Source organism: Stenella coeruleoalba (assembly GCF_951394435.1).
Source record: "Stenella coeruleoalba genome assembly, chromosome: 4".
Classification (NCBI taxonomy): Eukaryota; Metazoa; Chordata; class Mammalia; order Artiodactyla; family Delphinidae; genus Stenella; species Stenella coeruleoalba.
The window spans coordinates 3677365-3689690 of record NC_137149.1 but is presented as its reverse complement, the minus strand read 5'-3'; the positions used below and the strand labels follow the sequence as shown (position 1 = coordinate 3689690).

Here is a 12326-nt window from a genome sequence, read left to right as displayed (position 1 = left end):
CGTCGCCAAGGCCGGTCCCTCTGCCTGGCACACCTGCCCCTTTCCCTTGGCCGGTGGCATTTGTCTTTTGAGGCACAGAGCAGAGGTCACTTCCTGCGGGAATCTCTCCTTGATTCCCCTCCTGCACGGGTCCGTTAGCTTTCTCTTCTCTGCTTTCACAGTTCCCTGGGCTCGCAGGCATCCTGGCTCTGTGCACGGTTGCAGGGCATCCTTCTTCCCCGGCTAGGTTGAGAGCTCCCTGGGAGCAGGCACATGGTTACTCAGCTTGGATTCCTCACAGCTCAGCACGAGGCTGGGCAGAGAGCAGCCACTCAGCAAATGCTGATGAATGTGCAGCAGTGGGTGAGTGGGTGGAATTGATGAAAAAGAGATAGATGTGTGGATGGAGGGGTGGTGGATGGACCGATGGATGGATGATAAATTAATGAAGGATGGATGGAGGGATGGCGGATGGACCGATAGATGGACGATAAATTAATGAAGGATGGATGGAGGGATGGCGGATGGACCGATGGATGGACGATAAATTAATGAAGGATGGATGGAGGGATGGCGGATGGACCGATAGATGGACGATAAATTAATGAAGGATGGATGGAGGGATGGCGGATGGACCGATGGATGGACGATAAATTAATGAAGGATGGATGGAGGGATGGCGGATGGACCGATGGATGGATGATAAATTAATGAAGGATGGATGGAGGGATGGCGGATGGATGGATGGATGGACGATAAATTAATGAAGGGTGGATGGAGGGATGGCGGATGGACCGATGGATGGACGATAAATTAATGAAGGGTGGATGGAGGGATGGCGGATGGACTGATGGATGGACAGTAAATTAATGAAGGGTGGATGGAGGGATGGCGGATGGATGGATGGATGATAAATTAATGAAGGATGGATGGAGGGATGGTGGATGGACCGATGAATGGACGATAAATTAATGAAGGGTGGATGGAGGGATGGCGGATGGACTGATGGATGGACGATATATTAATGAAGGAAGGATGGATGGACGGATGGATGGATGGATGGATGGATGGAAGATTTGGGGGTTGGTTGGACCTCAAAAAAAGGGCAGGTACGCAATCCCTCTGCCACTCTCCTTGGACTCACTTTGCCTCATCTATTTGAGGATAATCCGTCTCCTCTGGGATTTTCCAGTGACGTCTAAACCTGGCTCTGGAAGAGAGACTCCTGACAGCACCACATGAATAAGTCTCCAAAGTGCAAGTGGTGCACACGTTGCCCAGGTCAGGGGCTCCAGGAGAGAGTCCAGAATGGCTTCAGTGTTCTCATAACAGGTCCCCTTCATCCCGGAAGCTCAGGCCCCTGGTCCCTGCCACCATCATGTGGTCACAGCGGAAGCCTGCCCAGTCTGACCCATCAGAAAATCCCATTGTCCAAGGCCCTTCCCAGGAGGCCGTTAGGGGCATCCAGCCCATCTCAGAGGCCACCGAGACTGTCCCGCAGCTGCGTCTTCTAGGTGGCCATCTGCAGGGGTCCGCTTAGGCTCGGTTTCCTATCTGTCAGCTGGAATCACCTTGGATGCTAAGTGGGGATTCTTCCCCCTCCGGCAGCAGCCCCAGGATTAAGTGCCAACCCCTCAGAGTGGCCTTCAAGGCTGGTGACCCACCTGCCAGGCTGGTATGGGTGAGCCAGGACCCAGGAGGATCCTCCTGGCTGCACAGCTGGCTGGGTGCCCACCTCACCATCCTCCCAAACCTCCCCTCAACAGATATTTAATGAGCCCCTACTCTGTGCTGACGCTGCCTCCCACCTGGACTGCCCCAGACTGCCCTGGACCTGCCTCTGGCCTCCCCCGCACCCGGCCCCCAGGGCGCCTCCAGACGCAGGCCCAGCCATGTCTTGCCGCAGTTCCCGTCGGGGGCTGCTGTGTCCCCACACTGCCCACCTGGCCAGCATCCTCTCTAGCCTCCCCCCGACCCCCACTCCGTGCTTTTTCTTCCTGAATCACACTCGTCACCGTGGGTCCCCCTGAAGCCCCCAAGCTCTGCCTGCACCTGGGCTCAGCTGGAGCTGCCTGAGGCTGGATTTCTCTGGGCAAAGTTAATCTTTTATTGCTCAGACTAGGACCCGTAGTGGTGACAGCAGGCCCGTCACTATACAAGGAGGGCAGAGAGGGGCATCCGCCGGTGGCTTTGGTGCTGGGAGGTGTAGACCCAGAGCACATAAGGCACCAACCTTGTGTGGGGACCTGGCTGCACTCAGACCTTGGTAAGGGGGAGAGTGGCCGGTCCTAAGAGCAACCCTGCCACTTTGCTTCCGGACCAGGTAACCTGGGCTCCCAGCTTGTGGAATATAAAGAAGAAATGTACATCACCTCAGACTGTGGGCACACCTGGAGGCAGGTAAGGTGGCAGGGAGGGGCCCGGAGCCCACCATGCTCACTCCGCCGAGGCTCCTGGGAGAGTCTGTTCTCTCACCCCTCCCTCCCAGAGGAGTTCTGAGGAACGCTTCTTCATCTTCCCCGGCCAGAGGGGCTGCACACGGCTCCCTTTAGCAGGTGTTACATCACCGGCTGTGAAAAGAGAGCCCAGGTCAGGCTGCCCACACCGCTGCTGTTCTTTCAGCAGCCACTGCTGGAGAATTCCAGACCTGACGCATCTTCCCATGGTCAGACAGGTTACCGTGAACATCGAAGCGATGGGGATCAGTGCCAGGGACGGACTGGGGGTGCTTTCCGGCAGGAAGCCCCACGGGGACTCAGAAGGTTGGCTGAGCCCAAAGGCCAGGAAGTGGGGGCCCCGAGGACACCCCCCGGGTTCCTGGCAGGGGCAGCTGCTGAGTGGATGGCACAGACTTGGGAGAGAAAGTGGGGAGGAGCAGGTTTTGGGGGGCCACGGCGAGTCTGGGTTGGGCCTCCTGGGACACATCCATGAGATGATGATTTGACGCTCAGTGTAGCCCGAGAAAAGGAAAAGCAGGAAAGGGAGAAGAAACAGGAGAAAGCAGTTATGCAGGGAACGGCCCCCAGCACTGGGGGTCGCACTGTGAGGACCCCTCCCTGCTGCGCCCACATGCGGCTCAAATTCTCAGACTGGAGGGCGGGATGCTGCCGGCCAGTGGGCGTCACGCAGAGCAGGGCGGGTGGGGAGCAAAGGCTGACGGTCCGGCGCCCTGTGCAGTCAGGTAGCCCAGGAGCCAAACCCACGCGCTCCGCCCCAGGAGAGGCCCCGTTGCCCTCTACCCTTGCTATTTCTTTCCAGCAAAAAAAAAGGCCTCATCTGGTCTGCCAGCTTCAGTGACAGTTTCTACTTTAACTGCTTAAGAAAATGCACTAAATTTTTGTGTGCATCTCCTCTTTCGGTGGATGTAAGAAGCTCTGTTTTCAGGTCAATTTTTTGCACCCCTGAGTATCCCACTTAGAGCCCCCTGCCCAGGTACCACACTGGACAACTATGTTAACCCCCAAAGTGTGAAGCTCACCTGTACCCTGGGTTTAAAGCCCTGGCGTTTTTTAATAATATGCAAGGAACAAGGAATTTTGAAAAGGGCAAAAGAGATCTATTGTGTTATAATAGTCCTATTTCACTAAAACTAGTGAAACATGTCTAAACGTTCTTAAAGGTCACCACCTGTCCACTGATTAGAGAAACCGCCCCCCTGCTCCTGGCTTGTTAGACTTTACAGACCAGGTGAAACAGAAGAGAAAGGTATTCACGGTGGCCACTTTTGTCAAGCAATTTGCTTAGGCTTCAAACTTGGGAACTTGTCAGAATTAAATGGGAGAATGTCTGTTCAAGACTGAGCTGAGGTACCCATTTCTTCCCCAGTGATGGGGGAGGGGTGGGGGAATGGGGGGGCTCGGGTGCTTGGCAGGGGAGAGGGGGGTGCCCGTGTGTGCACGTGCGTGTCAGGGGGAGGGCGATTACTGGTGGGGGGCAGTAGGCAGAGGCCAGGGTGGGACAAAGGCACGAAGGCCAGACGACCAGGTGAGCTCAGGCCGGTTTGTCAAGGATGCGATGAGCTGTCTCTACAGGAAAACTCTTAGAATGTGAATTACAAATAACACTGTGCGTGATGCCTAAGGGACGTATCATTTTATTTTATTTTATTTATTTTTTGGGGGGAGGATGTATCATTTTAAAAACATGACTTCCCTGGAATGATCAAAACATAGAACACATTTAAGGAGCCCCCTCAGAACTCAGGGTGTGGGAGAGAAAGGATTGGGGGACCCCTGCCTAGGCGATGGTCAAGGCACAGAAAACCATAGCAAAGGATGTGCAAAGACCCTGTGGTCCAGTGGTGGGTGTTGGAGCCCCCTTGTTCCTGAGTCCCAAGCTAACGAGAGTGGAGTTGCCCATGGGGGTCCCCTGGGATGGCTGGGAGGCACCCCATCTCCTCAGTGGATGGACAGGACAAACGCCCCCCTGCCTGTCCTTGCGGGAGGAGGGTGCAAAGCATGTGGGGTCTGAGCACAAGTGAGGGTTGTGCCCACGTTCGGGGCCGCGCCCCGGAGCTAAATCCTGCTTGGGAGCAATCCCAGGACCCACTTCCGGCTTACCGTTCATTCGTACCACCCCTGCAGATCTCCCCAGGAAGGGAAGCGGGTTAGGCCCCCGGTGGAGTGGGGAGGAGGGCTCCCACCGGGCGGGTGGGCAGAGGCCTCTGCAAGTTCAAAGGCAGAGACGGATGTGCTTGCGGCATGCCATGGGCCTCTAGGACCATGTCGCGGGACCCAGCGTGGTTTCCACCACCCTGCCCGGCAGCCCGGAGGTCCCAGGAGGGATTCTAGCTTCTCCTTGAATAATCCCTGGGACAGAGAGCTCACTGTTTCCTGGAGGAGAAGACTGTCTCCTTGCTTCACCTCCCCCGCCCCCCTCAGCGTCCCTCCCCCAGGAAGCTTCTAAAAGGGGAATCTGTTCCCCTCACTCCCCAAGTAAACCTCGGTGTCCCCCACCATCTACGGGAGGGAAGACCATCGGCTGACCCACGCCAACCCACCCACGGGCCTCTCCATCTGCCCGCAGTTCCAGCCCCAGCAAACAGCTCGTGGCCCCCCCCTCCACTTGGCCACACTGCTGTCTGTAACCTCCTCTGCACACACTGTTTCCCCGCCCGTAATGCCCTTGCCCCGCCCAATGCGCTGTGACACCCCCGCCCCCACCCCCGGGGTGCCCACCGGCTCAGGTCTCGAGTTGAACTGGAGCACATCATTCACCCCCAGAACACGGGCTGGGAGCCCTGTACTGTGGCAGAACCTGGGCTGGGCAGAGAGGGTGGGTTCGATGGGCTGCTTGTTGGTATCCGAGTGGGCGAGTCACTGGGTGGAGGTGGTCTGTCTCCTTGCGGGGGGCGGGCGGGGGGCGGGTGTTTCCCTGGGCTATGAATTTCTGGGGCGTTAAGCTTTCATTTCTACCTCTGGATCCCAGGACCCAGACAGAGGACATGAAACACTGGGTGTGTCTGACGGGTGGAGAGACGGGGAGGGGAATTGTGCAAAGTTCTTCCCCACGGTACCTAAATCCACACGACGTCACCTCCCTCATCCAGGAGGTGCTGTCTGAGTTAACGTCGCCGCAGGCAGCACCCTTATCCAGAGTGCCACCCAGAGCACCTGCCAGAGCTTAGGACACCCAGGCCCGGGGACTCCTCTGACCCCGGCAGGCGCGGCCATGGAATCTGCGGGGAGGGAGATGCAGGGGTGGATCCGGGAGGCCCCAAGCTAGTGCTCTGGGCCCTCACCCCACCCTGAGACCTCGTCACTCGCAGGTCACAGATCCTCCTCCAGCTGAAAATGTCCTGCTCGTGGCGACAGCAGCTCCTGGTGGATGCGGCCCGCGGTCCATCAGAGACCTGGGGTCTCTACCCTAGCGCTGCCGGTTGCTAGCTATGTGGCCGCAGGCAAGTCGCTGTGTGTCTCTGAGCCTCTGGTCTCTCTTTGGAAAATGGGGAGGTGACCTCTGAGCGTGGTTGCTGTTAAACAAGGCTCTGTATGCACAGCAGAGGCCCCCGTGCCAGTCACCCAGTTCTCCCCTCCCCCGCATCAGACATGTTAAGGGCACAGTTCGCAGGTATCCAGGTCTCTTCCACCATTCTTCGTAAGGGACCTCTCCTCTTTAGTCAAGCCAGAAGGGTTTCCTAGAGAATTCCTGTGACCAGCGGGAAAGCCAGCAAGATGATGAGAAGGTGGAAATATCTGGGGAAGAGCTTTGCAGGCAGGGCACAGCATGTGCAAAGGGCCTGAGACGTGTTCAGGGAAAGGAGGCCAGGGTGACTGGTATACGGGAGGTGGGAGAGCGTGGGCAGGGGCCTCTCATACAGAGCCCCAATGACCAGGAGAGGGTGTGGATGTGATTCTAAGGGCCATGGGGGCCATTGGAAGGTTCTGGTGGGGTTAGGGGGTGTGGGGGTAATGGGATGTCAGGGCTGAGGGCTTGGCCTGGAGGCACCATCAGCTCTGCTGAAGTTCCCATTCCTAAGAGGTGAGGCCTCTGCTTGGGGTCCTCCCCGAGTGCCTCCCGCTGGCTCTGGAAAAACAGACATTCAAACAAAGGAAGACTCGAGATAGAAGATCAGGGGGAAGATGCTAGTTAATAGTTGTGTGGGTGTGTGTGGGTTTTTTTTAATGATTTCCCCGCTCCTGGTCGCTCATTGCTCTAGAGCAGGGTCCCCGGGGTGTGGGAGCTTTCGGGGCTCTTTCTGCCGGGGCGAATGCAGATGCAGCCCTGGGTCTACATCTGCTTGGAGATGCACTTATTCCGGCCTCGCTCGGCACCAAGCCCTGCAGCAGCTGCCTCCCTGGCCCAGGAGGGGCCCCAGAGCCACAGACACGAAGGCCTAGCCAGGCCCCTGTGCGGAGCGGCTGACAGCCGTGAGCGCGCAGGCCCCGGCAAGGGGCTGTGGGTGTGGGGTCCTGGCTCCATCCCGTCTCCCCCTGAGTTTCCCTGCACCCCTGCTACAGAACCCACAGGCCCTGAGACGGTCAGACAGGGTGGGAGGTGAATGGGGCCCTGGCCCGCTGCAGGTGGTCGTGATGGGGCCACGTCCTGTAGATGAGGTTCAGGGTGGCAGGGAACATGGCAGAGGACACTGGTGCCCTTCTCTGTGTGGAGTCAAGACCCAGGCTGGCCGTCAAGGTGTCTGTGTTCATGGAAGATCTAGAGGGGGACGCCCGGTGTCCTGGCAGGACTAAAGAGACATACCCGGCTCTGCCACCCACCGGCTCTGAGGCCTTGGCTCGGCCCCCACAGCTCCAAGCGTCAGCTTGCTCATCTGTAAAATGGGACCCCATCCCAGGGCTGTTTGCAGACAAGCGAGGCCACCAGAGGTATTTCCTCCCGCAAGAGCCCTGTCCAGGCCACTCGACCTTGTGTCCCCTGAGGACTTGGTGGAGGTTCACTCATTCACTCATTCATTCATTCATCCCCCACACACTCCCTGAGCACAGGCACCCCCAGCTGTGAGCTGAGGCATGTGCCGGGCCACAGAAAGGATTCAGAGGCAGGACCGGCCTTTGAGGAGCTCCCTGGCTGGAGGAAACAATGACAAATTAGTGCAGTAAGTGCTGGGGCAGGGGGCCCAGAGATGCTCCCCACCCAACCTGGCATCTGGGAGGGCTTCCTGAAGGAGGTGGCACATGGACTATCTTAAGGTCAAATAGAGGTTTGCTTTTACTGGTGATGATTATCCTAAATGCTTTTCTAAATTCCACTATTTCTCATCCTCACGTGTCGGCCTTTTTGGTGCATGCGTTTTTCCTTTAGGCAGGACCCCCTGCAGTGTTTATTTTTCTCTCTTGTCAATGGTCTAGAAATCGCCATCTGCATCCATTCATCCCACACGTACTGAGTCTGGGTGGTTGGGGGAGCACGGGGATGGCCTGGGGACACCGGGAGCCCTCAGGCCAGCCCCGCCTCAGGGAACTGGACTCTGCTGCTGCCCCCCAGGCAGTGTGTCGGCAGTTCTGCCCCACTGGAGAGCGACCCCAGACCCTGAACAACCTCCGACCCTCCTCAGGGTCCCGCCCTCAGACCCCCGCCTGCTGTCTCCCGCAGGTATTTCAGGAGGAGCATCACATCCTCTACCTGGACCACGGCGGCGTGATCGTGGCCATCAAGGACACCTCCATCCCCTTGAAAATCCTCAAGTAAGGCCATCAGGAGCCAGCACTGGGTGCAGGGTGGTAGGGGCTCTTTCTCCCCACCTGGGAACCCCTCAGAATAGTCCCCAGTCCCCCAACCCAACAGCTGCTTCTGGCCAGGCCTGGAGAGGTGAGGAAATGGGGAATGATGACCCAGCATGGTCGGGTGGGCCAGAGGGAAGCCTGGGGCTGTGAGGAGGCACCCACCCACCTCATCCTCGGGAAGCAGGGAGGGCTTCTCAGAGGAGGTGACTTTTATGCATGGACAGGAATTAGCTCAGTGGAGGAGGTGGGGTCAGAGAAGGAAGCCAGCAGCGTGTGCCCAGGTGAGAGTGGGGTTGGCATCAGCTTCAGACAGGTGAAGGTTTATTGTGGGGAAGTGAGGGCGATATGAACTCTGGACTTGGAAGGCAGAGCTGGGGGAGCTGCCAGGAAGCCAAATCACTTTAGTCTGAAAAAGATCTTTGTGCACTGCAGCTGGCTGTACTGATATGCCTCACTGAGAGACAGTAAGCTCCCATCAATGACCTGGCAAACCGTGGGCTGGCCTTGGGCATTGGGTGGGGCTGACCTGGATGTTTCCAAGGCCTGGATAACTGCAATTCAAGGGGTACAAAGCAGCTTGGGACCCAGACCACACACTCAGGACTCCTTGACTGTGGTGTCACCAAGCAGATGTGGATGCCATCTGCTGGTGGTGGGTGGCTGCTGTGACCTCCCAGGAGAGTGTGAGGTCAGGGATCCTCTTGTGGCCGAGACACTGGACTGGCCCTGGGGTTGGCCACTGCTCTTGCCTGTTTTCCCAGCCGCCTCAGCTGGACAGCTCTGGTCCCTGGGCATGGGCAGGGCTGGGTCCAGCGAGGCAGCTCGTCCTGGACACAGGATGTGTTCCCACCTGCCCCAAGGTGGTGACTCCCCTTCTCTCGGCAGGTTCAGTGTGGATGAGGGCCTCACCTGGAGCACGCACAATTTCACCAGCACCTCCGTGTTTGTGGACGGGCTGCTGAGTGAGCCGGGGGACGAGACGCTGGTCATGACGTGAGTGCCCACGGGAGGTGGGCAGGAAGGTCAGAGCCGAACCCCAGGCGGGCCGTGGCGGAGGGCCACTGTGGGCCTTGCTGCTCTAGGCAGGTTCAACACTGACCCCCAGCCTCCTCGCTTTGACCTCCATTTTCACACCTGCTTCCTTATCTATTACCATCTACTGTTTCCTCTCATCCTCAGCCACTGGGAAGGGGCCACTCTGTCCTTAGTCAGGGACATTTGTCACCTGCCCATGATCACCTGCTGGTGAGGGGTGGAACCAAGAGTCAAGGGTCAGCTCTGGGTCACTGTCCACTTAACCTTTCAGATGGTGATGATGATGGTGATGATGATGATGATGGTGATGATGGTGATGATGATGGTGATGATGGTGATGATGATGGTGATGGTGATGATGATGGTGATGATGGTGATGATGATGGTGATGATGGTGATGATGATGATGGTGATGGTGATGATGATGGTGATGATGGTGATGGTGATGATGGTGATGACAATGGTGATGGTGATGATGATAATGTGATGATGGTGATGATGGTGATGGTGATTATGATGATGGTGGTGATGATGGTGATAGTGAAGGTGATGCTGATGGTGAGGATGATGATGGTGGTGGTGGTGACAGTGATGATGATGGTGTTGATGATGGTGATAATGATGATAGTTGTGATGATGATGATGATGGTGATGATGATGGTGATGATGGTGATGATGGTGATAATGATTATGATAATTATGATGATGATGGTGATGATGGTGATGATGGTATTGATGATGGGATGATGGTGTTGATGATGGTGATGATGGTGATAATGATGATGATAATTGTGATGTTGATGATGATGGTGATAATGATGATAATTGTGGTGATGATGATGATGGTGATATTGATGGTGCTGATGGTGGTGATGATGGTGATCATGAAGCTGACGCTATGGTGAGGGTGATAATGGTAGTGATGATTATTGGCTATTGGCACCTGTGAAGAACTTGTAGGCACATGGCACAGAGAGGACCTAAGACCCAAATGGGCCAGTGAAGGGCAGATCCAGGCTGTGACCCCAGCCCCTTGACCCTGGCCTAGGTCAAGCACATCCCTGTTCAGAGTGGCTCACAGCCCAGGAGCAGAGCCTGAGCAGGCGGGGATTGAAAAAGGCACCCAGGGCTTGACTGTGCCCTGTGGCCCCGCTGGGGAGACAAGGCACTCACCCAGAAACCACGAAATGAGGGTCTGCCTTTGGAAGCCTCCTTCCTGGGCTATTCGCCCGTCTAGGCACTTGTTCAGGCAGAGCTGACTCACAGGCCAGAGTGGGGCCCGAGACTCTGCATTTCTAACAGCCCCGCCAATGCTGTGCATGCCTGGCTGCACTGGGTGCAGGAGATCGGGCCCTGTGCACTCTGCTTGGCTTTTATTGATGATGCCTGTACTGGGGAGAGCAGTGTCCCCCCAAATCCACGTCCACCCAGAACCCGTGGATGTGACCTTACTTGGGAACAGTGCCTTTGCCGACGTGCTTAGTCGAGATGAGGTCGCACAGGTGGCAGGTGGGCCCTAATCCAATGATTCGTGTCTTATACGAAGAGGGTTAGGGTTAGATACACAGCCACACCGTCGTGTGAAGACGTGGCAGAGGCCAGCGTGATGCGACCACAGCCCAGGCACGCCTGGAGCCCCAGGAGCTGGAAGAGGCAGGAAGGACCCTCCACTGGGGCCTGCAGAGGAAGCCCGCTCTGTGAACACCCACATCGCAGGTTTCTGGCCCCCAGAACGGTGAGGAGATACGTTTCCATTGTTTGAAGCACGAGTTTGTGGACATGAGTTAAGATGGCCCCAGGAAGCCACCCAAGGCCCCATGACTCTTCCCCTCATGACAGCCCAATGTGGGCCAGGGCCACTGACGCTGGGAGGGGACCCGGCACTTTGGACACCTCGGTCTCTGGTTGGCCTCCCAAGTTACTTCCTCTCTCCCCTCAGCAGACTTTGAGGAAGCTTCCAGGGGGCAGGGCTGGGTCTGAGTCCCCAGCGCAGGAAGGCTCCTGCCGTAGCAGTAGGGAGTGAAAACGAGTAGCGAGCTGCTTCCTTATATGGGGTGAGGGTAGAGGTGTGTCCTGGGGTCAGCTGGAGGCGTGGCTTAGGAGGTGTGCCCACCCCTTAGGTGGGGTTGAGTGCAGGGGGCATGCTCGGTGCCCTGCTTTTGCTCCCGGCTCTTCAGAAGTGGCAGTTGGGTTTTCGGGCTTTTTGTATCTTGTTGTCCATAGTTTGCCCCAGCTGGGCAAACACACAGTTATTTTTAGTCCCTTATAGTTTCTTGGTATTTTGTGGCTCAAGGAGACGTTTGTCCAGGTGCCAGCACTGCAGCAAAGGGTCCCAGGTCCCGGCCTATCTCAAGGCCAGCCCTTCTCCGGTCATTCCAGCCTGGCCTGCCATGTGCCACCCTCTGTCTGGGCACCAGGGACCCCGAGGACCCACAGAGCTGGTGGCCCAGGCAGACAGATCAAATATAACCAAGAGTGACACGGTTCCTCGCTATCGTGAAAGATGCTGATACAACAGGGCCAGCCAGCCGAGGGGCTGGGGGCTGAAAGGTCGCTTTTGGGGTGGGTGGTGATCACGGAGTCTCGGAGCAGCTGACCTTTGAACCAGGACTGGGCCAGTGAGACCCAAGGACGAGCTGTGGGTACAGAAGGACTGATGCTTTCCCACGTGAGGATTTGAACGGTGCCCCAGCTCTGGCTCAGCCCTTCTGGAGCAGACTGGCCGGTTCCGTCCATTCCCAGCAGAGTGGCTGGGTGCTAGGACCCCTCACCCTGCCCGCTTGGCCTGGAGAGCATGTCCAGGTACGTGTGCCCAGCTGGAGTCATTTCCTGGGAGTGAGTCCCTGGTGAGAGAACAACTCATGCCCTCCTGTCTGCCCTTCCAGCTCACGATGGCTTTCACACCCCTGCCCCGGCCGGCTCCCCATCGCCTGTGAGGAGCCAGGTCTTCACCCTTCTGAATGCCCCAGAGGGGCCACTCGGATAAGCCCCCAGGGGTGCCTGGCCCCCAGCCCGAGGCCTGAACTGGAAGGAAACCGCCCAGAGTGGACATTACCCCTCCAGGCCCGCCTCTGCCCTGGGGCTCCTGTGGGTGCTCATGTGAACGCCCCCTCGCCAGGCTCCTCTGGC

At 57.3% G+C, this 12326-nt stretch overlaps 1 protein-coding gene across 1 annotated transcript in view; it reads left to right on the top strand.

Moving 5' to 3' along the window:
- The window catches only part of SORCS2 (sortilin related VPS10 domain containing receptor 2), a gene marked incomplete at its 5' end in the record, with an annotated part of 475854 nt that overhangs the window by 435915 nt on the left and 27613 nt on the right, over positions 1 to 12326 (top strand). The window contains 3 exons of the mRNA XM_079921045.1: positions 2303 to 2379; positions 8032 to 8123; positions 9048 to 9155. Of these exons, the coding sequence (XP_079777171.1) occupies positions 2303 to 2379; positions 8032 to 8123; positions 9048 to 9155 (277 nt within the window). The remainder of the gene's footprint in view (positions 1 to 2302; positions 2380 to 8031; positions 8124 to 9047; positions 9156 to 12326) is intronic.